At 57.9% G+C, this 25,028-nt stretch overlaps 1 protein-coding gene across 5 annotated transcripts in view; it reads left to right on the top strand.

Annotated features, from left to right (window-relative positions):
- Positions 1-25,028, top strand: part of DLGAP4 (DLG associated protein 4) — a 71,695-nt gene that overhangs the window by 8,115 nt on the left and 38,552 nt on the right. For 3 of the 5 annotated variants that reach the window (XM_075166231.1, XM_075166230.1, XM_075166228.1), the window contains 4 exons: positions 110-327; positions 3,661-3,775; positions 6,742-6,792; positions 7,953-8,199. In XM_075166231.1, the coding sequence (XP_075022332.1) occupies positions 110-327; positions 3,661-3,775; positions 6,742-6,792; positions 7,953-8,199 (631 nt within the window). Of the gene's footprint in view, positions 1-109; positions 328-3,660; positions 3,776-6,741; positions 6,793-7,952; positions 8,200-18,111; positions 18,357-25,028 lie in introns of those variants that run through there. The other 2 variants (XM_075166229.1, XM_075166232.1) reach the window with 2 other exon arrangements.

The raw sequence follows: 25,028 nt of genomic DNA, 5'->3' as shown, positions 1-25,028 counted from the left end.
CGAGGGTCCAACAATTGTCTTTGCCACCAATCCCCCCAAGTCCCCATGATCCCGCTGGTTCCAGAGGTGCTGTCCCTCACATCTGCTCATGCTCCCCTTACTCTTGCAGGTGCCTCAGGGGGAGTGGAACAACACGCTGTCTCGGGACAAAGACAGCGAAATCCCGTGCCGGCGCATGCGGAGCGGGAGTTACATCAAAGCCATGGGGGATGATGATAGCGAAGACTCAGAAACCAGCCCCAAACCATCCCCGAAAACTGCAGCTCGGAGGCAGAGTTACCTCAAGGCCACCCAACAGTCCCTGAGTGAGCAGAGCACCACCCAAAGGTAATGCTGGAGCTCCTCCAGGAGCTCTGCACAGGTCTCCAGGGGCCACCCCAGAAGCAGTCCTTGGGGTCTAGCCAGCAGCACCCACATGGAGACCCCATGTGGGGATCAGAGCCCAGCAGGGCTCCTGCACAGCAGCTCAGACTGCCCACGGGGCAGGCAGATGAGGAGACAAGCAGGACAGGAGAAGATGTGGCAGAGAAATGGAGAGAGCTTTCCATCCTCCAAATAGCCCAGGTGTTAGGAGCCTGCTCCAGGTCCCCATCCCCTCAGTGATGAGGAGGGCACTCCTTTGATGGAGCTGTGTGGATTTCCTCTCTAAGCATCTGCTCTTCCGAGGGAGTGCAGAGATCCCAACCCCATGATGCTATTTAGACGTGGAAGATGCTCAGCCAGCATGGCTGAGGACACTTGGCACGCAGCCCACAGGCTGCTGGGACTGTGCCATCTGCTTTGCTCCACAGGAGTCCCAGGGACTCTGGGACCAGCCAGAAACTGCCCCACTAGGCTGGGTAATATCCTGAGGCCAGGAGAGATGAGCTGAGAGGTCTGCGACCACTATTGGGGGAGGAAGACCCACAGTGGCTTGAGCCAGATAGACAGCAAACCAAGGGGAACACAACAAAAGCTTGCTGGGCAAGAGACTGGTCCTTGCAGGACGGGGTCTGTGTGGACCACCTGCCCGGAGGTGATGCTGTGCAGTGTCCTCACCAGCTGCTCCGCTTCCCGGGACAAGGCACCCAGGGGCTGTAACAGGCTGTCAGTGTTTCAGATGCTGTGGCTCGGGAGGATGTGAGCAGCACAGAGGGGCAGGAGGAGGCAGGAGCCACCACAGATGAACTGCTGATGTTCAGCAGACAGAGCCAGAAAGAAGTGCGGGTGCAGCAGGCAGTGTGGAGAGCCCTCACAGTGGCTTCAGATTGCAGACCAGATGCTGATTTCTGCTGAGAGATGGTGATAAAATTAACTGCAAGGAGCCCTGGAAATGCCTGCTCTGAATCCATCCCTGTTCCCTGCCTTCACATCCACTTCAGGGGGAGCAGAGTTGGGTCCAGGGGTGTCTGATGCACAATACCCAAGTTGAGAGACTGAGGTTCTTCCTATCTTGGGCTCATTGTCCATTCAGTCATGTCCATAGGGTATGACCTCACCTGGGCTGCTGGGGTCCAGCCGGAGCCCACGGACAGGCAGCTTTGAGGAAGGGGCTAAGTCAGGGCAGGGCGTTTAGCAGGAGGGGCAGAGCCAGCCGAGCCGCGGGTGCAGCTACATGGGGTCCGGCAGGGCTGGGCTGGATGCGGCCACTGCTGCGAGTGCTTGGTCCCCAGCAGGAGATTTGCCTGGGAAGGAGGGGGCTCCGCAGCTCTTGGCGCCGCGCTCCAGTGAGGGACATCGCATCCCGGCCTGCCCGTCCCCTCTGCCCCAGGCTGGCCAGGGCTTGTGCGGGGCACGGGGCAGGCGGCAGCGCCGTCCGAGCCGGCGCCGGAGCGTGAGCACGGCTGCCATCTGCCGACCACCCCCGCGCCTCTCCGCCCCTCACCAAGGAGCTTTTTGGATGCTGTGGCTGCTTTGGTTGCTGCGGGGCCTCGCTGGGGTCCCCCACCAGCCTGGCACACCCTTGGGACAGCATCGTGCCCTGGCACAGCCCCATGCCAGCCCTCACCAAGATCCTCGGTCTCCTTGTCCAGAGTTGCTGGGGCCATTTCTGGGGTCCACCAGCCGAGGGGCACCGGACCTGTGGGTTGGGACAGGAGGGACTGCAGGGACGAGGCACAGAGGAGTGAGACACAATCCGTCCCTGTGAGAGGACCTCTGCCCTTCCAAAGTCTGTTGCCTGCTTTGTGACTCGGTTTCCCCACGGGCAGGCTGCGAGGGGGGGTCAGCGTGAAGCCCAATGCGATGGGCACAGGGAGGCTGGCAGGGACTCTGCCGGCCCCAGGACACAACTGGCTCACACCATGGGCACGCAGTGAGCTCACGGACAAAACCCTCAGGCCAAGAGGGGGCTGGGAGCGCCACGTTGCCCTTGGCCGCTCAGCAGTGGGGCCTGGGTGTCTCCTCCATCACCCCTGGCAGAAGAGACTACTCCCTGTGCCCATCACGCCCCAGGATGGAGACTCAGGAGGTGCCACAGTCCTTCCTGTGGACCTGGAGGTCCACACGCTGCCCAGAGCTCCTGTCCAGCTCAGACGCACCCTCAGCTTCGCTGTCCCCCAGGCTGGTGAAGGACATACCTCTGCACCCACGGCCCTGCCGGACGCGGGGGCAGCAGCACCCTGAGGATCCTCTGAAGGGACCATGGGCGATTCAAGAGGCAGAGTCCCACAGCTCACCCAGGCTAACCATGTCCTCCACCATGCCCCACCTGATCTGTGACAAGGGCTCCTTCACACAGGGTCTCGTGGTGGAACAGAAGAACGGGGAAGCCCCAGCCTTCCCACATTCCTCCCCTTCCTCCCACGTCCCTCCCATCCTTCCACATCCCTCCTGGCCCCTGTGTGCCTGGGTCTCAGCAGAGACTGTAGCTGTGGTCTTGGCTGGGTCGGCCTCAGTGACAGCCCTGCTCTTCTCCTGCTGCAGAGGCTGCTGCTGAGCCCCGGGGCATGGGGACAGTGCTTCTCCCAGAGCCTGAAGCAAAAGATGCTCTGGAAATACTGACCCACCCCCTGCTCCTGCAGCACTGCCATTCAGGCTTAGCTCCCCTGGAAATTCTTCCAGATAATCTTTGGGGTTCCTTTACACAAATAAAAAAAAAAAAAACCAACAAAATCCTGCAGATGTTTCCAATTGCAAAGTCCACAAAATACCACATTTAAAAGTCATTTCTCACCTCACCTCTCACCCCCTTCCCTCCAGTCCAGGCAGAGAAGAGCCAGCTTCCCTGACCTCCACCCCCAGCCTCAGCCTGTGCGAGAGCCCGTCTGTCACCAGGGCTGTGACTCTGGGGGCTGACACGGGTCCCACGTGCTCCCTGGGGTTCTGCTGGACTAACCTGGCATCTGCAGCGCATTCCCGGGGGCAGCGGGACCCGAGGTCTTGTCCCCTCTCCTTCCCCTGCACCCCATAAACCTTCACCCATGTGCCAGACTCGATAGCTCAAGCCAGGGGCCGGCAAGGTGAGAAACTGCTTCCTTCTACTCCAGGAGCTGCAACAGGGGCTGAGCGGTGGACTCGGCGCCCAGCATCGTCTCCGTGCTGCCACGGGTACCTGTGCCTGGCAGGGGGTGCCGCGGGCAGGGGTGGTCTGGCTCTCCTGGCAGGGCGGCAGCTCCAGCACAGCCCCAACGCTACCCCCGCCGTGGGGACACCCCTCACACCCTCTCTCTCTGCTGGCAGGAGCCTGGACCGCCTGGACTCTGTCGAGATCCTCCTACCTCCGAAGTTCCCAACCTGGGAGGAAGAATACAACCAGATCTCCGACAGCGTCAACGACTCCAGTTGCATCAACCAGGTGAGATGCTGGAGCGCTGAACGCCGCTGCACCGGCACACCCCAGTGAGAAAGGAGGCCAGCTGAGGGGAGAGGGGGACATCTCTTTCCCCCTTGAAAATAAGGCACTGGCTGCGCTCCAGGAATTGCACACTCTATTCTCTGGCAGCTTTACCAAAGTATAAAGGCCAGCCTCTTAATTCCGATCCATATTAGACTCCCCTTCCTCTCGCTTCGCCTCCTCGCAGCACTGCTGGTGCAGCTGAACTCACCCTGCCATGGCCACAGGTACGGCAGCCCGGAGCGATGCTTCACCGCGGTGGGTGAAGTTCAGGGCTGCTCTGAGCACAGGGTCCCACCATGTCACCACCTAGAAGCCACCTGCAAGGTTGCTCACCCCTGCTGCAAGCTCCTCACGCCCACTGGGTGGGTGGGTGCAGAGCCCAGGCCAACTTCACCTGTGCAAAAGGTGGCATCCAGCCTGGGGCCCTGCAGCGGGGACAGTAACCCTGCTTAGCTCTGAGGACCTCGTCCCTCATGCAGCAGACTGGACCCAGGAACATGGTGCCCGTAATTTGGGAGACTGTCCTGCCAGCTAGCTGGATATTCCTGGTCCCCATGGGAAGGGCAAAGCCAAGGATGCCAGTGAGGCGCTGACAGTGGGTGGCAAACCCCTTACCACAGGGGGGGCTCATGCCCTGACCCCGACCTCTGGGACGCAGTCGGTGCAAACTGGGTTTAACTCCCTGTCCCACACTATGCCTCCCCTTGGGATTACTCTGGAGCCGCTCGGGGCTCGGGTGGCTATAAGCCAGCTGCCTCACAGGCCATGTCAGGATGAGGCCTTTGCAGAGGTCCCGTGTGCTCATCTCAGCCCCGCGAGGCCCATCCTTTCGGTACGCAGGTGGAGCTGCCCGGGCAGCAATGGCTCCACAAGCTTCACCCAGCTGTTTCGCTGTCGCCCTGGGCCTCTGTCATGTCCCGTCTCTGTTCACGCGTGTCTGCGTGGGAACACGTGCACACACGTGCCCCTTCTGTGCTGCTCCGCTCTGTCTGTGCGCAATGATCAAGGGCGACAGCGCAAGGCAGGGGTTAAAGCAGCGGGATGGGCATCACGAACCAGAGCACCAGAGATGGAGGGGGGTGAGAGGCCTGTGCCGGCGTCCCCTCCAGGTGTGTGGGGCTCAGAGCCCTCCTCCGTCCCAGCCCAGCCGCTCCTCCAGCCCCATGGCTGGTTTCTCCTGCTGTCATGGAGCAGCTGGAGCCCTGGGGGGAGAGCTTTGGGGAAGGGCACGGGGCATTTCTCGTGGGCGTACTTGTTCCTTGTGGTCAGTCTCGTGCCTTGTACATCAACGGCAATGTGCTGGGGGTCTCATTGCACAGAGAAAGGGTCAGGACCATCGCATTCCCGTCCTTTGTGTGTAAATCCATGTCTGAAGCCTGCGTGAAGACAAGGGGCGGGCTGAGTCTGTGCTCTCTCCCTGTCTGAAGCTGCCATTTAGCAGCTGAGTGCAGCACCCCCACGAAGTCGTCAGAAGGGTCTTGGAGCTGGAGGGTCTGAGCAGCCCACGATGTGCCAGGAGCTGCCCAGGCAAACGCCCCAGACCCAGACTGGTAGCACCGTGATGCTGGGGGCACGCCGACTGCCACAGCACCCGCTCAAGCATGGGGCTGCTGTCATCACGTGCACTCTGCCCGCTTTCCTCCAGATCAGAGAGGGCTCAGCTGCAGCTGGGTTGGGATTTAGATGCCTCCCACAAATTGCGTATCTGTTGATCCAGGATGGAGCTGGTACAGCCACCAGTGTGTGCTGGTCTGATCCTCTGGTGGGTCTGACCCGCCCTTTCATTCAGTGCCAGAGGCAGTTCCTCCCCTGCCCTCACTTTTGTGTGACCTCCAACACCTTCCTTGTGTGTCCAGCAAGACCCTAGACCCACACAGAAGCATCCTTAGCTCTGAAAGAAAAGTCCACTCCGCTTGGTTTTGTCCCAACTGATGTGCACCTTGCAAACCTCTGGAAGTCCAGGGTTCACCAGGTGTGCATGTCACCATCCACTTGTCACACCAAGGGGGCCAGTGACCAGAGAGAGCCAGCTGGTGACCTCCAACACTGCTTATCCACACTTTGAGCTGTGCCCTGTGTAGAAGGACCAGACCCAGCCCCCAGAGCCAAGCCTCTTCCCTTCGGTACGTTTTGAACCTGGATTCTTCCCAAGATGGGTCATCTTGGGCACCTCGCGCAGGGCAGAGCTCATAGTGTGGATGTGCTCTGCAGACCAGGGATGGAGAGGAGGAGAAGGTGTTCCTCCCCACAGGCAGCGCAGTGTCTGTTGGGCGTCTGTCCTTATGCCGAGTGTGTGCCGTGGCTTTGCTATGGAGAGAAGGCAGTATTGCTTCCGTGTGGCTTCTTCCTGGCGTGGGGACAAAGGAGATAGCAGCGAGGTGGCCAGCCCAACCCCATCAGGGTGAAGGACAGTTTCCCCGACGTGGAGCACTCATACTGCCCATCCACCCCGGCTCTGCGGGCTGCGGGGGCCCATCGCTGCTTCTGGCCACCTTGCAAGGTGCTGGCCAATGCTGGGGGCTTCACAGAGGTGCTAACTGGGAGCCACACCAGCCCTTGTCCAGCAGCCACAGGCAAACCATGCGTGCCAAGGGGTGTTCCAGCATTGTGTGTCCCAAGTGTGCCCTGTGTATATATATTGATATATGGTGCATACCACAGGCTGAATGCATCAGCAGCTTCTCTCCGTCTGGGAGGCGTCCCGTGGAGCTTTGCCATGCCGTGTTTGTGCCGCTGTCTGAGGGGCCTGTGCGGCATCTTGCCTGGCATCTTATGAGCTCTGAAGTTTGTACTGAAGTGTCAGCAGCAGTGGCCCCAGGGGACGGGCCGTCCGCTCCCCTCGTCCTCGGTCCCTGTGCAATGGCTGTCTGTGTGAGGGGCTCACCCGTTCTTGGCCTTTAACCTTCTCCAACTCTTTCTTCCAGATCTTTGGACCCCCCTCACTTATCCCTCAGATATTTACCCATGGAGAGCAGGTACCATCCCGCTGGCGTTTCCCTCTTCCTTCCTCACGGAGCTTTCTCGGGTCAGCCTGGAGACCCGCGGCAGGGTGTGAGGCAGGCTGTGGGATCACCGGGGCCAGCGGCAGGAAGAGGAAGAGGAGGAGGAGGAGGAGGAGGAGGAGAAGGAAGCAGCGCTCCCGACCCGGGCACTGCAGGGCAGCTGGAGAGCTTGGTTCCCCTGGCCCCGGCAGGGGGTTAGGGACCGTCAGTTTTAGGGGGAAAGTAGATGAACTTTTTGAGCCAAACCTTGTGGAGCTCAGATGCCAATGCTGGGTAGAAATACTGTCCTTGAGGCCAACGAAAGGGCCAGGAGAGATGGAAGTGGGCAACAGAGCCGATCTCAGCATCTCTCATCCATATTTCAGAACGTTCTGCTTTAGGCTCGTTCTGTTTAACCCGGGTGAGCCTCTCCCGAGTCCAAGTTTGACCAGCCGCTGCTACCGGAGAGCAGGGCAGGGCCAGGGGCACGGGTGGGAGGGAGGTGGGGGCAGCAGGAGAAGCAGGGAGCAAAGCTGCCCCTGCTTGGCTCACACCTCGCCGTGGTCTGCCACCGAGCCCTCTCCTGACCCCCACTGCGGACGGGGCTGGGATGGGTTCTCGAAGGTGCCACCCAGAACCAGTCCGGGCAGCCTGTCCCTGGTCAAGCGTGGAGGCTGTCCCCCTAGCTCACACCATCCCACCTTCTCTCTCCGCGCTGCACCCCGCTGTAGGGCCAGGCCATCGCCCCCCACCGAGGAGCACACCTGCCCCAGCAGGGTCTTGCAGCTGAGGCTGGGGTCTCCCAGATGTGCTGGTGGGGCAGGGGGACCTGTCAGAGGCTGGACAGGGATTTGAGCCTCACGCACTCTCATCCTCTCCATCAGACTGGGGGTGTTTCGCAGGCACTGTGGTGGTAAGTCTCTCCTACTCCACAAGCAGGGACCCTCTGGCCTCCAAGGAGGGTCCCTTCCTCCCTCTCTCTCAGCGGAGAGCCCAGGCATCCTGCACCCCACCAGCATCTCCCGGTCCCGTTCGCCATAAGCGGGACCACGCAGGAGCGGCGGCAGGGCGGCTGCAGGGAGAGGAGCAGGAGGGGAAGGGAAAGGGCTGCCTGCAGGCAGGGGGTGACTGGCTCTGCCCCTCTTCCCGTGCAGGCGCCAGAGCCGGAGCTGGGGGAGCAGTACGAGGCGGTCTGCGACTCTACCTACAGCGAGGCCGAGTCGGCCGCCGCGGAGGTGCTGGACCTGCCTCTGCCCAGCTACTTCCGCTCCCGGAGCCACAGCTACCTCCGAGCCATCCAGGCGGGCTGCTCCCAGGAAGAGGACACGGGCTCCGTCCGCTCCATCTCCCCCCCGCCGGCGGGCAGCCTCAGCGGCAGCAGGACCCTGCCCACCAACAGCAGTGAGTGCCAGCGGTGTGCGGCGGGGAGGCGGAGGGGAAGGGGCGCGAGGCCAGCGGGGACAGGGGATTCTGCTGCCGCCCGCCTGGGAGGTGTCGAGCATGTGAGGCGCTGGGCTCAGATACCTGTCCGAGACTTTTGTGGGCTTATGGGGGCTTGCTCTGTGCCGGAGAGGGAGGCCAGCAGCCGGGCATGCCGCTAGGATGGCTGGGGCTGGATCTCCGCATGCGGGCGCTGAAATGGCAGACCGGGTCTGGTTGCTGGGATCTGGCCGGCACGGCTGATGCGGCCTGCAGAGGTCCAGGAGAGCTCGAAGTCTTCACTCAGTCAAGCCAAACCCAGGCCTGAGCGCTGCGGCTGGGAGCACCCCATGGGATGCCCACCTTGCCCACCTTGCCCTTGCGGGTGCAGCGGGAACCTGCAGCACAGGCAAGCAGCCCTGCTGCCCTACACTAACAATAGCTTCCGTCTTCCTCCTCTCCACTACGCATCTCTTATTACCCCAATCCAGGCTACAGTTGACAGGTTTGACCTCTCTCCGAAACGCTCAGGAACAAAAATGCCTATCAGGGACTCTGCACCGGTTTCCCCAGGGTCTGAGCATAACTTCTTTGCAGGTTCCCGCACGGGGCAGGACTCCTTGAAACAAGTCTGGGGGATCAGATCTGGGGGAAAAGGCCAATGGTGCAAATCTGCCCCCTCCAGATCCACAGGGTTTGTGATTTTGCCCAGCAGAGTCACAGGCAGGTCTGACCCTGCCCGGCCAGGGGCCTGAGCCGCGGCCAGTGAGGGCAGGACCTCGGCCAGCCCGGACCTGAGCAGCGCAGCCCAGGCAGCGGCGTGCTGAATGCCGGGCTCGCCAGCGTGGCTCCTGTGCCATCCAGGCAGCAGCCCAGCGCCATGCAGAGGCGGAGCGGTGCTGTGTGTTGGGCTTACAGCCCTCACACCCCGGTCCCTTCCCCTGCAGGTAACGGGCAGACAGCGTCACCCTGGTGCACCCAGCCCTCGGGCTGCTGCCTGGAGACCAGTCTTTCAAAATCTTCTGACGGTGAGAGCTGGGAGTTCACCCTTTGGCTGGACTGGCTCTGACTGCTTTCTCTCCCAGAGACAGAATTGCAGCATCAAGTCCTCTTTGCGCCTCTCCATCAGGTGTACATAGACTAGAGACACCAACATCCCTGGTGCAGGGTAAAAACAGGTCTTGCTCTGAGTTTCAAAGCACTAAGGAGCCTTCCCAAGCCCCAGAGCCCAGCACCCTGCAGCCTCGGTGCACTGAGCAATTGGCAGCATTATACCCAGCTCCAGACACCCCGCCTGGCGCTGGATGCGGGCATTATTCATTCCCGGCCCTTCTCTTTTGATTAGTAATTACTGTACTGGACAAGAGCCTGGCCTCTCCCTCCGACGTGAGTCAGAACTGGCTCCATCCCCCGGAGTAGGGGTGAGGCTGCAGGCAGCCCCGGTCAGCTGGTGTTTCTCACCAGCCGGGCCATCTCTCCCAGCACCGCAGCAGAGGGGTCTCTTCACCAAAAGTCTGGCCAGAGCTGGCTCTCCCACGTGCCAAGCCCTCCCTTCCCAATGAAGCACCCAGCACCTCTGGGATGAGTCGGGGCTGCCTGCGCTCCCCGGCAGAACCACCATGCCCACCTGCAGTGCTGCCGGAGGCGGCTCCTGTGAATGCCCCGTGCATTCAGCACCCGGGTGGGAAGCAAGGAAGGCAAGTGCTTTGCCCCAGGATATAATTTTGCTGGGATGCTGGGGTCGCTGGCTCAAGACAGCGAGGAACGGCAAGGGCTGCTCAGACCTCGCAGTGCTGGAAAAGCCCAGGAGGAAAGAGATGCAAGAGCTGGTTTTCTGTCTCATCCAAAAATGAGCTGGTGCTGGCTCCCCGCTGCAGAGACCAGCACCGCCCTGGCCCGGGGACATGTTTGGTGCAGCCAGGCTCCACCTGTGGCAGCTTTTACAGAAGCACGATCTGCAGCAGTGGCTTCACTCCCCAGTGGTCCACACCTCTCCTGGAAAACACGTGCAAGCGCTGTGGGTGGCAGGGAGGAGCATTGCTCTGGAGATGCTGCTTCTGCAAATGGCTCCTGAAGGTCTGAGCAGAGCCAACAAGTTCAGCTGTGCGAAGCTGCAGTCTGGGGAGCAGCTCTGCTCTCACTGCAGCATTTTGGCTGGTGCAAGGCCCTCCTGGGGCATAGGGGGCTGGGAGCAGGCTCTGGAGAGTTGGCAGACTCTTGCGAGAAGAGAAACCTGTTACCTTTCCATGATGCTTCAAGTCACTTGATCTGCATCACTTTTGCATCATTTTCTTCAAGGCAGCCTGCGTCCCTCTCAGCTCCTGGACAGCCCCAGTGCTCTGGGTGAGGCTCAGCCGTAACGCAGGGTGCAAGTTGCTGAGGGGTCCCATCCCGGGAACAGTTTTGGGAACTGGCTAGAAAAGGTGATGCCTTGGTGTTCCCAGACATGGCGGTGCCTGGACATCATACCAGGCAGACACCATAGCGGGCAGGAGTTCGGCATCTCACCAGGGTTGTACAGTGCTGCCGGAGGCGTGGAGGCAGACAGCAAGCCCTGTCACCCCCGGGGACGCCGGGGTCAGGTCCGGCGGGGCAGGCTGCTCGTGGCATGAGCTCTGGCACTGAACCTCAGAGCTATGGGGGGGTTTCAGAGCAGCCTCGGCATATCTGCCATGGGCGAAGCTGCCGGAGCAGCAGGAGGGGGCTGTGGTGGGAGCCAGGTTGGAGTCCCATCCCAGCAGTGGGCAGAGGGGGGAGCAGGACGGTGAGCACCAGCAGCCTTTGTGCCCAGCTCCAGGCCTTCCCACCCAGAGACATGGCCATGCCCTCACGTCTCCCCTTCAGTGGTCTGTGCTCCGTGGTCATCACGGTCAAAGTACACAGGATGAGGCAGGGACTGGAAGAGATCTCCCTTCCTACCACCCTCTCTGCTCTGCTTCTGTCCCACACTCTTCCCCCCCTGGCTCACCCCACTCTCCGCAAGCCCAGCCCTGCTCCTTGCTGGCAGTACAGCCCATGCTGAGCTCAGTGTGCTGCAAATCCAGGCTAACACTGGGAAGCAACAGCAGGCGTAGCACAGAAGGGGGCTTTCAAAATGACTGGTTGCCACCTCTCTCTGACGTGACCCAGCAGAGATCTGCTGATTTCCAGAACATCCTCCAGCCCTTTGCATTGGCTGCTGGGGCTTGGGGAGGGAAATGTTTCTGATGGAGGGGGTGGGGAGCAGAGAGGAGCATCTGTGTTTGTGCGTGTGCATGATGGGGAAGGCAGGAGGCATATCTGGATGGCAGTCACACCTTTAATCAGCCAGCCGGGCTCAGTTCTCCCTGCAAATGTGCATCACTGAGGCTTTAACTGGTTGGTGTTGTACGAGAGGGGCCTCCCAAGCAGCAGGTTGGTACCTCTCAGCTTGACGGTATCAGTCTGGACCAATAGAGAGAAGTGGGTGCACCATCATCTGCAGGTCTAATGGTTGCTCATGGCCTCTGCTCCACGCAGGGCTCTGGAGTGAAACAACTGAGAGCCCTCGCCCGTTCCCTTCCCTGCTCCTGCACCGGCATCCATGCACCAGCCCAGAGGAACCGTTCCCATCACGTGCCCGGTTCCTGAGAGGGGGATTGGGCTTCTTCTTTGTAGGGGCTCACCCTAAAGAGGCACCAGCAGCAACAATGCTGTGGCTGTCACAGGCTTCTCATTCTTTGAGGACAGCATGCGGGCTGAAGCGTAAAGCAAAGGGATTCAGCCACCAGCTGAGGGCATGAGGAGGTGCAGTGAGCTCCATTTCACGGAGGGCTGCCAGTCTCAGGGTCTGTGTGGGGAGCGCGGCCAGGTGGGAGAGCCTTGACAGCTGTCACACCTCTGACAAGCCAGTTCCTCCCACAAATGCCTGTGTCACTCGCGCATTACAAGGCAATTAGCTCCCATTTGACAGCCAGTGAGACAGATGATGAGCTGCCCTTGATCAACCTTAAACAAAGCTTTGTGTCTTGCGAAGCCGGAGACTCAAAAGCCCCAGTGAAACCTGTTCATCTAATTGCCAGGCGTTCAGCTGACAGCCACGCCAGCTCCTGAGCATTACAAAGGGCTCCCCAGTCCCAGCTCCTTCTTATTAGAGGCAGCACTGGGAATTGCTTCTTTAATAGACTGCTTGCAATACAGAGCTGAATATTTGATGTCCAGGGGAAACAGGAAAGCAGAGGTGAGCAAAGCACAGCAAAAGGAGGTGAGAATCCCCAGTGCAGAGACCCCAAACCAGCCTCCACCCAATACACCAGTGACAGCAGGGAAAGCTCACACCAAGCCAGTTCCTACTCGAGCTCTTCCCAGTCCTCCCTATGCCATCTGGTAACGTCACCCTTGCTCAGAGCATCCTGCCCTGGGATTCAGCAGCCTGTTCCCAGAAAGCCCAGGTGGCCGGCTCCTTATCCTGTGTCCAGATCTTTTCCAGGGCGACCAGGGAATCCAGCTCTGCCTCCTCCTCCAGGACTGGGCTGTCTCTCTTGACCTGTCTTACCAATGGTTAAGATGTCCCTGAGAGTGTGAGCTCCATTTCTCCCTTTCTGCTGACCCCGTGATGGCAGCTCTGGCTGCAGGGCCCCAGCCCAGCCCGGCACAGGAACCACAGCACCTGGAGCAGAAGGAGCTCAAGAAAGTCTAGTCCTTCAGGCCAGCCCAACCTTGACCCCAACCAGAACCAGGCATGAGGCTCGTCCTTGATAGCCGCCAGCACTGCCATAAACAACTGCCAGGGCTGCACACACCTTGTGCCCATCCATATGCCAGAGCTTTGCCAAGCCCAGGCTGGGCATGAGGGCACTACCTGGGAGAGATACTCCCCAAAGTCAGGCCAGAACAGCTGCTCTTCTGCCTCCAACCTGCCTTCTGTCTTCTTTGTATTGCTTTTTTTTCCTTTTTTTTCCTTTTCATCACTAAATTAGAGAGATGGCTCCCAGGACCATTGCTATGCTGGGAACCCTGCCCTGCCCTGGGAGAAGGCAGATCCCAGCCCAGTCCCCTGGTACTGATGCTCTTGCACGGGAGCATGGTTGTGCTTAGTGGAGGAAAGACAAAGTGTCTGCACACCTCCGAGCAGCGTCACAGCACAAAGCAGCATCGTGCTGTCCAAACCCCCAAGGGCTGGTTCACTGTCGGACGAGTTTCCACGGCTTCTGGGAAAGTCACGTAGCGCTGGCTTGTGAGGGATGGGTACTGACACCTTTCCTCCTCCTCCTCCTCCTCTGTGTGCAGTGATTACCTGGTCTCCGGGTAGGAAGGCAAGTTCTGCTCCTCTCCTCTCTCGGCTGTCGTGGCCTTCTCTTCTTTGTGGGGAAAAGTAGTGGTGTGAAGGCAAAGGAAAAACCAAACCAGGCCAGGACACATTGTTCAGCCTGTGCATGAGTGGCCACAGCCGAGGAGTAAAGCACCACTGCAGCCCCTTTGCTAATCATATCAGCCAGACCTGACCCCGTACGGCCTTTGAGGAGAGAGACTGTTATCATTCCCTTCAGATTTTCTCCTTCTTTTTGACCTAGATTTCACGTTCCAGAAATAGCTTTCTCTGACATACCAGCAGGAAAGGGATTAGAAAGAGAGAGAGAGACTCTGTGTGTGTCTGCGCGCGCGCGCCAGGGAAAGATCTCTGTTGCATGCTCCATCAGCGTGTGTGAGGGAAAAAACGGGTACATACACACGTTCCATGATCTATTCATGTCTCTGTAGGACACAAAGAGATTTATGACAACTGTTTCTCTCCACGCTTACCCGTTCGTTTTTCACCTCTAGTCTTTTCCTTGTTATTATGGAAACTCCACTACACAGCCCTGCACCCAGACAACACTCCCTTTTCCCCAGGAAGCCTGTACCGTGGCTGCAACCCCGCTCTCCAACTCCACCGCCAAAACCAAAATACCTCTGTCCTTTTGCCTCAGCAAAGCTGCGCTTGGTGCTCTTTGCTGCCAGGTTTCAGCTCTACTACAGGCAGCACCCAGCGCAGCAACCTCTCTTTCTGCTGCCTGCTGTGTGCACGTCTCTCTCTGGCACTCAGGAACTGCTGCAATGGGTTTGAACCCCACGGAAGTCACTTGCCCAGTCACTTGCCCAGATCCCCTGGAAGGGGGGAGCTGCAGCCCACACGTGATGCTATGCCGACACAAGCAGATGCAGGGGAGGCAGAAGCGGCTGCCCATAAACTTAATAGAATCATAGAATCTTAGAACGGTTGGGGTTGGAAGGGGCCTTAAAGATCATCTAGTTCCAAACCCCTTGCCACAGGCAAGGGCACCTTCCACCAGACCAGGTTGCTCAAAGCCCCGTCCAACCTGGCCTTGAACACTTCCAGGAGTGGGGCATCCACAACTTCTCTGGGCAACCTGTTCCAGTGCCTCACCACCCTCATAGTGAAGAATTGCTTCCTTATATCTAATCTCAATCTACCCTCTTTCAGTTTAAAGCCATGACCCCTTGTCCTATCCCTACATGCCCTTGTAAAAAGTCCCTCTCCGGCTTTCTTGTAGGGCCCCTTCAGGTACTGGAAGGCTGCTATAAGGTCTCCCCGGAGCCTTCTCTTCTCCAGGCTGAACAACCCCAACTCTCAGCCTGTCTCCATAGGAGAGGTGCTCCAGCCCTCTGATCATCCTCATGGCCCTCCTCTGGACTCGGTCCAACAGGTCCATGTCCTTCTTATGTTGGGGGCCCCAGAGCTGAATGCAATACTCCAGGTGGGGTCTCATGAGAGTGGGAGAAAGGGGGAGAATCACCTCCCTCGACCTGCTGGTCACACTTCTTTTGGTGGAGCCCAGGAAACAGTTGGCTTTCTGGGCTGTGAGTGCACATTGCTGGGTCATGTTGAGCTTCTCATCAACCAACACCCCCAAGTCCTTCTCCTCAGGGCTGCTCTCAATCCATTCTCCGCCCAGCCTGTATTTGTGCTTGGGATTGCCCCGACCCATGGGCAGGACCTTGCATTTGGCCTTGTTGAACTTCATGAGGCTTGCACGGGCCCACCTCTCAAGCCTGCCAAGGTCCCTCTGGATGACATCCCTTCTCTCCAGCGTGTCGACCACACCACACAGCTTGGTGTCATCGGCAAACTTGCTGAGGGTGCACTCGATCTCACTATCCGTGTCACCAACAAATATGTTAAACAGTGCCGATCCCAATACCGACCCCCACTCATCACTGGTCTCCACTTGGACATCGAGCCGTTGACCGCAACTCTTTGAGTGCAACCATCCAGCCAATTCCTTATCCACTGAGTGTTCTATCCGTCAAATCCATGTCTCTCCAATTTAGAGACAAGGATGTCGTGAGGGACAGTGTCAAATGCTTTGCACAAGTTCAGGTAGATGACGACGGTTGCTCTTCCCTTACCCACCAACAGTAGGAATATACTGGCAAGTGAGCACGGCTCCAAGGTCCTGGCCAAGCCTGTCTTCTCCCAACAGGGGCCATCTACAAAGGAGTAGAAAGAAAGGCAGCTGCCAGCATTTTCCTTTGGTAATTGGTCAGAAAGCCAAGTCCTTCTTGTTGATTGCTTTTATCAGCCTTGATGGCAGGAAAGGGAGTCAGTAGTGCTTCTCTCGTGGGAGAGAAGGAGAAACCGAAGCACCAACGGGTGCCTCAGCTTGCTCAGAGTCTCTGGGAGAGCAGCAGCAGGGAGGCCATGCATGGTGCAGTGCTCTGCCCATGAAGCCATTCTGGTTGGAGAGCAATGTGCCAGGTACGGCAGACACCTAAGGTCTCTTCTTAGGCTGAGGGGCCTGGTAGCATCCCAGCACACTGGCCCTGCTGCCATCCATGTGAACTGGGTGAGCACAGAGCTGCCCTGGCTCACAGATGCCGCTTTGTGTCCCTGCTGTCGGCGATGCTCAGCACCCCTCTGCATCTCCCTGTGTGGCCACGGGCCTCGTGCCATCACTGGAGCAGCCCAGCAGCAACCGACAACGGTCTTAGCTGACACACACACGTGCCAGGACAGCAAGACTGGATGAGGTTTAGTAAGGCCATGCACCAGGCCTGAGCATTTGCAGGATTTCAGACAGCACAGGCAAATGAGGATTTCTTTATGTTTCTCTTGTTCTGGGTTGCTTTTCCTCTCCTTCATGCTTTTCCATTACTTTTTCTATCTACTGAGCCATGACGTGGGTATTCCTGAGGATTCAGGAAGAGATCGGCTCAGAGCTTTGCAGAGCCACTCACAGCCCATGTGGATGAGGGGCTCTCAGTCCAGAGCTGCTCACCCCTCCCATGCCTGGAAGCAGTTGAATTGAAAACAAGTTTTCTTGTTTTCCTTGGTAGGCAGCGGAGGGGAGAGGCGCTGGGCTGCAGGTCCCAAGTCTCAGGGCTGACTCTCTGGTGAGATCCTCCTTTGGCCCCACTTTGCTGCTCTGTTCCTGAGCAGAAGCAGCACATCCACAGCGATTCCGTCGCTGTGCGCCGAGGGTGGCGGTGGCTCAGACCTGCCCGCTAGAGCTGGCAGCGCGTGAGCTCAGTGCGGTGTTTCCCCAAGGCGCTTTGATCTCTCCTTGCTGCAGACCAGCCCTTCTCCACCGAGCACCGTGAACCCAGCGAGTCATAAATAAATCAGAGCATCCAAGGACTGATGGTAACAGCGAGGAGTTGGGGCGGCACACGCGCTCCTGGCGGGAGCCACGCGGCAACACGGCTACCTGCAAAGCCACAAGCCCTGCCCGAGGCCAGGCACTCTGCAGGCAGCACCGTTAGGCAGTGCCCACGCCGCGCTGGGCCTGCGGGCACCCGCTGCCCGTGTCGCGTCAGACCGCCGCGCGGCGTGGCTTTGGCCTCACGGAGGTCTCCCCCGGCCCCGCAGTCCGGGCGAGCCTCACGCTCAGCTCCGGATGTCTCAACGCAGGGTCAGAGGGATGGAGCCAGATGCTGCTCCAGCACCCAGCACGTCCGTGCCCAGGGTGCCAAAGCCGGCGTGGCTCTGTCCGGGCAGGCTCTCGCTGCAGCCCGTGAGCTGTACCAACCTTGCTCCCCTCCGCACGTCCATCTTCCATCATTCCAGCTCAGGCAGCCTAACGGGGAGGCACAAAACACGGGCACCCACCACAGCAACAGCACCCGGTGAAGCGAGGCTCAGTTCCCTCTCCCCGTGCCCATCAGGATGGAGCTCAGCTGGCAAACCTGTGACCAGCGGGAAACACCCACCCAGGGAAACAGCCACTTCCCCACTGTTTTCTTTTGCATTTATTTGTCTCCGCACCGGGGACTTTCCTCCCGCTAACCCCGCGCTCTGGCTGGAGCAATCCTGCAGCAGGTGCGTGGCGGCAGCGCTGCTCCCCTGGGCCGGGGCCCCGCGGGACCATCGCCGGCAGCACTCGCACCCCCCCTCCCAGCTCGGGGTCCCACCGGCCCGCGCTGCCGCGGGCAGGAGCGGCGGGAGCGTGGCGGGGAGGGGAGGTCTTTCAGCCAAACCCACTTTTGTGTGTGGGCGAGAGACGCGGCCGTGCTGGGGAAGATGTCACCGTGGCTCCCGCGGCCATGACAAGGCGACAGAGCTCGCGTGGGGGTGGGAGAGGCGCCCGCTTTGTTCAGCAGCGTCTGGCTCCCCCGCTCCTGCCACGCACGGGGCTGCCACCCGCGGCTCCGGTCGGCTCTGTCCCCGTCGGGCCCCGGTGACCGGTCGCCGTGTTCCCGGCGAATGACCGGGGCCCGCGGGCGGGGGGGCGGCGGCGGCGGCGGGGCAGCGCCGCGCGCGGCGCGGGACGACCCCGGGCGGGAGGGACGCGCGCGACCGCGCCCGTCCGTGGGAGCGCCCCGGGGCGGGGCCGCGCCTGCGCGGGGCGGGGCGGTGACGCGCGGGGCGGGGCGCGGCGGGGCGGGGCGGGGGTTTAAGGCGCGGCCCCGCCCGCGGCGCGCAGCCGGAGCGGCGGGCGGGCGCGGTGAGTGCGGCGGCGGCCTCCGCGCGTCTCCTCCTTCCTCGCGGCCGCAGGAGCAGCCGGCGCGGCCCCAGCCCGCGGCCCGTCCGCCTCCTCCTCCCGCCGGGCGCGGCCCGTCCTCCCCTCCGCGGGACCCAGGCCGGGCCGAGCGCCCCCGCCCCGCGCCCCCCCGTCTCTCCGGTCCCCTCCGCCCCTCCTTTGTGTCTCCCATGGCTTTGTGTCTGGAGCTCCTCAAGCAATGTGAGTGACTGCCCGGGGCGCGGCGGGCGGGCGGGGGGCCGGGCCGGGCCCTGCATGGCTCCGCGGCGGGGGTGCCGCGCCCTGCCTGCCTGCCTGCTGCTGCCGCCGCTTGCCGGGCCCGCCGCCCCGCCGGGATCGCAGGTGGCGCTTCCGCTTCCCACGCGCGTCTTGACCCTGCGTGGGGGGAGCTGCGTGGCCGCGGCGGGAGGGCTCCCGCTGCCTCCGCGCTCGTCTCCGGGGGTGGGGGGGCTGCCCCATCCTCCCACGCATGCCGCCTTCGCTGCGTGGGGGTCCGCGTCCCCGCGGGGAGAGCCGGGCCCCGCGCTGGTGGGGAGGGCGGGGGCGAGCCTCGCCGCGGAGCTGGCTTGGCTGCTTGTCCCGTCTGCCCGCACCGGGAGCTGCCCGCAGCGGGGGAGCCGCGGCACCGCTTGGCTGCAGCCCCGGCAGCGCCGCGCCCCGCTGTCCCCGTCCCTCCGAGGCGAAGCGGGGTCGTGGCGGGTCAGGCTGGGTGCCCAGGCCGGTGCTTAAGGCCTTTAAGGAGTCCCTAGGTGCCGGAGGAAATGAAATAGTGCTTCACTAAATGTGTTCTCCCCCAGGGGACGCTGACCCTTTTTTTAAGGTGGTGGTTGGATTCTTCCTCCCCTCGAGAAGAAAAGGGTATTGTCTGAGTGAGGCACGAATGCTGAAGCTTCAGCGCCCGTCGCTGCTGAAGGCTGACATTTAGCAGCGCAGCAAGCTGGCACCTCCTGGCCAGAGCAGGCTTTGGAAAGTCTCTTTTTTAGCCTGGGAGAACAGGTCCTGGCTGAGGCTACCTGGTGTTGCACCCCAGCCACCCTACCCTGTCTAAGGGTTTAGGCTGAATGCCTCCGAATTTAACTGCAGGTGTAGCTCGGGTATCAGTGTGCTGTGTTGGAGGTGGGGATGTTATGGTTGGTTTTGAGCAGTAAATAAATGTAGCTCTTAATTTCTACCCCAGTCTTCATTAAGAGGTTCAAAAAGGAAGGTTATTTCCAGGATGCTGTTGATAGGACTAATATTACTTATTCTGCAAAGGTATGGATCTTGACCCCAGGTTGTGCTGGAAATGTGTGTTTGAGACAGGAATGGAATTGGGATCTCTAACTCCTGGGCTGTAACTTGCCACATGGGGGAGGAAAAGAAGAAAAGGAAGGAAAAAAAAAAACAACCCACAGCATGTGGCATTGGATCCTAAAATAAATTCCAATCATGTGGGATGATAACAAGCCAGATTGCCAACTTGTGTAAGCTAGCAGGCTTGACTCCAGAGGGTCCAAATTACTTAGCTGGTAATTGCTCTTCCAACAGGAATTTGGTGCTGTGAAGTTACATTCTTGAATGTGTGGGGAAAAGTAAGCCTAACTAGTGATCAAATCTAGCCTGCTTGTCTTTCAGGTTAAGATAATTTATGTGTGCGTACTCTGCAATGGTACCCAGATACCTGGAAGAAGATTATCTGCAGAATTTGGCTGACATGTTGCAGTCATGGAAAAGCTAAAAGCTCATCTTTAAGGTGCAAGTGCTAAACTGCTATACGCTATTTTTGCATCTATAGCTTGCTACTCCTATTCCACTTCTGTAGTGGCAGTATAAGAGGTTTTGGTGTAGCTGAAGGTCCTGGCATCTGTAACTTGGCCCTTGAAGTGCTGGGGTGTAACTGCTGTGCAGTGCGCCAGTTTTGAAAGGACAAGAAGACCCTGTGCAGCCCCTGCCAGATCCTTGTCAGCAAAGGTGATAATGGAAGAACTTGATTTCTGTTATATGTGGATTGACTATCTGGAGAATACTGAGAATACGATGGGATTTGGTAAACCGTGGAGCACTCCGAGGCCAACAGGTACCTTTGTGGAACTTGATCGGCTGTAGCTGGTGTCCCAGCCCTCTAGCTGACGGGGCAAACATTGTCAGCTGCTGGGGAGAGCTTGCATTTCGCTTCGCAGCTGTGTGTGAGTCAGTAGTTGGATACTCAGTTGCTTAATCTGTGCATGCAGTTTAGATTTGTGAACACTTCTGACTACTTAGCTCAAGGTTATTCATCTGCTGCTCCAGCCTAATGTGTAATGCATGGGAGACCTGCTGTTCCGTGAGCTCATTCTTAGCTGTGCATGCTGCCAGAGCAGTATAATTTAAAAAGCTTTTAATGGATAACTAATAACTGCCAGGCACTTACAAATAACTGTATGTCAGTTCTTGTTTCTCATATAGATTTTCCTGTTGTTTGAGTCCAGCCTCAGATAGTTTGGAGTGAACTGTTCACCGGACCCTGTAAAAGTCACTCTGTGACACTTAATTTTCCTAATAATGCACTAATGCCTGCCTGCAGAAGTAAGGGCTGCAAAGCCATGCTGCAGCAGGGCTTGTTTTTGTCTCCTCAGCTGATACTTTTGCTCTGTGCAACCTGTGCAACAGCCTCAACTATTTTTTTAATGGATTGAGGAGGCATAATTGGATTCAATGCAGTGCAAGTTACAGTAACATATGTGAGCTGGAAGGATTAAGGCTGTGCGGGCGGGTGGCCTTGTTCATGAAAAATCCACTTTAATTTCTGCAGTGAAAAGTTGTCAGTGTGTTTCCTATCAGAGCAGATTTAAAAAGGGTGGGGAGAAATACTAAGTGTGATTGCTGTTTGCTTTGAAAGGCGATTAGAGTTCAGGCTGTGGGATAAAGTTCTGTGAAGCTGTAGCTGGGGCTTGGGGATGAGAACGGTGAACTCGGGTCCCTCTGGAAGAGCTCATGAAAGAATGAGTTTATCCTTCCCTTGGTCTCCGTGCCAGCCTGCCACCTGGAGAGAGGGAGGAGTGGGGGACAGAATGTTACTGGGGTGTTTGACATAAGCTGCCTTTAAACAAGTGGAAGTTAAACTATTTGCAGATGGGCTCATTAATGAGGAGAGTGGGAATTCTGTCCACTTCAGTTTGTCTTGCAAAATTAATGAATTGCTGGCCCTTTGGTGCAGATGGGAACACTAAGTCAGCCTTCTGCCTCATGGAGCAGCAGTGGGCAAGGGGAACAACAACCCTACAGCTAAAGTCCTGACCTGGACCTTAGCCCTGTGCTTCACTTCTCTGCTCTGCCAGGGTCTGGCTTGTAAATCCAAAAGGCACCATTTCAAAAGCATTTGCAATTTCTACTGAATACAACAAGGTAGCTGCTCATATACATCTGCCCATGTGAGTCTGATCTCTAATTTTACGGGCAACATAAGGTGGGCTGCTAGTCTGCTATCAAGGTTAGGTGACAAGCAGTCCTGGGGGAAGTAATGGTCCCCCAGCACTGGAGATTGTTTGATTTCTGTAGAGGACAGGGCTGTGGGTTATGTGCTGCCAGGCCTTTTCCTGAATTTCCTTGCAGCATTTAAATACTGTGAAGGGAGACAGCCGAGTTCTGATTCTCTCCTACTTCCCCCTGGGGTTCTTGGTGGTGGGCTTGGTCTTGCACTGTGAAATTGCCAGTAAAGGCACATACACGTACTGGGATGCAAGAAGGATATCCGATACATACATGAGCACTGCAGCCTGCCTGTTGCGAAGACAAAGTCTTAGCAGACGGCACACAGGAACTTGGTTATCCTCACTGCTGTACAGGGTCTCTGGGGGTTAAGTTTGTCAGGTCTTCTGGCAACACCAAGAAAATGAAAACAGTCTCTTTAAAGGGGACTCACCTGAGACAGGTTGTAGCTTGCTGGATCAGACAGCAGTGCTCAAAAGGGGAACAGTGTAAGGATACATAAATTTTAAACATTAGCACTAGTATTTACATCGAGGACATGTTGACTGTCGGTCTTGTGTATCTTTCTTAGTTCTCTTCATTAAGACATCCAGGTTTCACTTTAATGATCTTTTCTTCTGAACCTAGTTCTAAGAGATCAAAGCTTAAGCTACTGTGTTGTCTCTCCAGTTTGAAGCTGACCAAGAAACTTGAGTGGTGAATGTTTCAAAGGTAAATTCTTACTTGTGGTGCGAGTCTGTCAGAGCTGGAATTAAAGCAAAGATTAGAAGTTGCATATGCCTTTCTACTGATGTGCTGTCATACTGCAAGGTGATATTTGATGAAAGCTTAAAGGTATTTAAGAGTTGATAAAAGAGAATTTTTGTTGCAAGTTGTTGTCATAAGATTAGTCAAACTTCTAAGAATTATTTGTTTTGGTTTTTATATTCTGGGAGTGGTTGAGGATCTAACTGAACAGAGCCCCAGCAGGGCATTTGCTGTGCTCAAGAGGGATCTCTAAGCCTAAAACTTCCTGCCCAGCGTGGGCATATCTGCAACTGCATTAAATGGAAAGTTAAAATTGGGAAGTTAAGCATGGATATTGCATCCCTCTTAGGCCTTGTACATAAGACAACTCTCCGTGTCTGAAGCTAGAGAAAGTGTCACAAAGGCTACTGTGGAGTTGTCCCCAAGGGGGTTCCTGGACCCTCTTCTGAAGGCCCTTGTTAGGAGCTGTGCCGCTGCCCGCTCAGCTGCCAGATTAGTCAGTGCTGCTCTTGTGGAGAACAGCGTTGTGTCCGGGCAGCTCGTGAGCCAGTGCACTATTGTAGAGCTGGTCTCCCTTGCCTCTTGTAAGGTCACTTGAGTAAGTGTTTTGTTGGGAAGCCTTCTCTTCCTTGTTTGAACCCTGAGACTTTTCTCAGTCTCTCAGCTTGGCGCAGACATGGGGTCCTGAGTCATGACATTCCTGTCCAGGAACTCTTCCAGGTTTTGGTGCGCTCTATTGAACGGCTACCAGTGCTTTCTTGACTGATCTGCCACTCCAGCAGCAGTCCTGGGCTGGGAATTTTGGCCTCTTAGCACTGCTACACTGAGCAAAGCAAGCTCCCTGGCAATGCGGAGCTGGTGTAATGCCCAGCCTCGCACGGCGTGGACTGGGACTTTCCAGGAGAGAAGGTGGATTTGGGGAGATGGGTACTAGTAGAATAGAGCTGGAGAACTTTTCCCAGCTGAACAGCTGCTTATTCTGCTCCCTTGGAAGAAAAAGGGTGTTGGACACTGCTTAGAATCATAGAATCATTAAGGTTGGAAAAGACCTCTAAGATCGAGTCCCAACAGTCAACCCAACCCCACCATGCCCACTACACCATGTCCCTAAGCGCCTCATCTACATGTGTTTTAAATACTTCCAGGGATGGTGACTCCACCACTTCCCTGGGCAGCCTGTTCCAAGGCCTGACCACTCTTTCAGTAAAGAAATTTCTCCTAATGTCCAGTCTAAACCTCCCTTGGCGCAACTTGAGGCCATTCCCTCTCGTCCTATCGCTGGTTACTTGGGAGAAGAGACCGACCCCCACCTTGCTACAACCTCCCTTCAGGTAGTTGTAGAGCGTGATGAGGTCTCCCCTCAGCCTCCTCTTCTCCAGGCTAAACACCCCCAGTTCCCTCAGCTGCTCCCCATCAGACTTGCGCTCCAGGCCCTTCACCAGCTTCGTTGCCCTCCTCTGGACATGCTCCAGCACCTCCATGTCCTTCCTGTAGTGAGGGGCCCAAAACTGAACACAGGATTCGAGGTGCGGCCTCACCAGTGCCGAGTACAGGGGCACGATCACCTCCCTGCTCCTGCTGGCCACACCAGTTCTGATACAGGCCAGGATGCCGTTGGCCTTCTTGGCCACCTGGGCACACTGCTGGCTCATGTTCAGCCGGCTGTCAACGAGCACCCCCAGGTCCTTTTCCTCTGGGCAGCTTTCCAGCCACTCTTCCCCAAGCCTGTAGCGTTGCTTGGGTGCTGCTTGCACCTCCTGAGCTCTGGTCCTCAAAGTAGCTACTTTGATTTGAAAGCATTGAGTTTCAGTGACCCTCAAGTTTGCAGTGTGCACAGAGCAAGGCCTTGAGCAGGGAAATCCTGGATGCCGGGAAGCAGAGGTCTGCTCACCAGCAGCCTGTTGCCTTGGCCGCAGCACTGCTGCTGTTGGCCTCTGCGCTTGGCACCAGGCTCCAGTGTCTGCATCTCACTGTCACCCTGCAATCTTCTAGGGCATTCTGGAGGCTGCCGCTGCTAATAGTGGTATTATGCCGCACATTAGCTTTTATCGCTGCTCTGTTAACATGCTTACTGGAGATGAGTGCTGCAGAATGCTCCGGGTTGCTAAGGGGAGGCTGCCAAAGCAGGCTCTTACAGCCCTGCTCTCACACAGGAGTTGTTCTTGCTCAAGTCAAATACTGAATCAGGCTGATCGGGGGAAATCGGCTCTTTGGGGGAAGGGAGACAAAAAGCTTGTATGGCTACCTGCCTTCAGCCCTCTTGCCTGCGTGACTGCTGGTGCCAATGCTGTTCCCTGTCAGCTGTGCCAATCGTGCACACAGCTGTGTGTGCTTCCAGTGGCCACGCTTGCCTGTGCCAGGCCTCTGGGCCGCTGTGCGGGCATCGGCGGGGAGGTATCCCCGATTTGTGGCTGTTCATCTGTGTGATGCTTTCATTCCTTTTCATAGTGCTTCAGGGGGACGATGTCCATGTGGCATCCGGACTGAAGAAATCTGCGAGCTTAAGAAATGAAAAGGGAGGCAGTGCCTTTTGAGTACGACCTTGCTCGGCGCTGGGGTCCCGGGACGGCAGGGCAGCAGTGGGCAGGAGCCGTCCCGCGGGCGGCGCTGGGGGGTGCCCGGAGCTTGCGCGAAGCGCCTCAAAGCGGGTTCCTCGCGGCCGCATAAATCGGAGCCGGG

Source organism: Calonectris borealis, chromosome 17, assembly GCF_964195595.1.
Source record: "Calonectris borealis chromosome 17, bCalBor7.hap1.2, whole genome shotgun sequence".
Lineage (NCBI taxonomy): Eukaryota > Metazoa > Chordata > Aves > Procellariiformes > Procellariidae > Calonectris > Calonectris borealis.
This window is presented reverse-complemented; position numbering and strand designations above follow the sequence as displayed.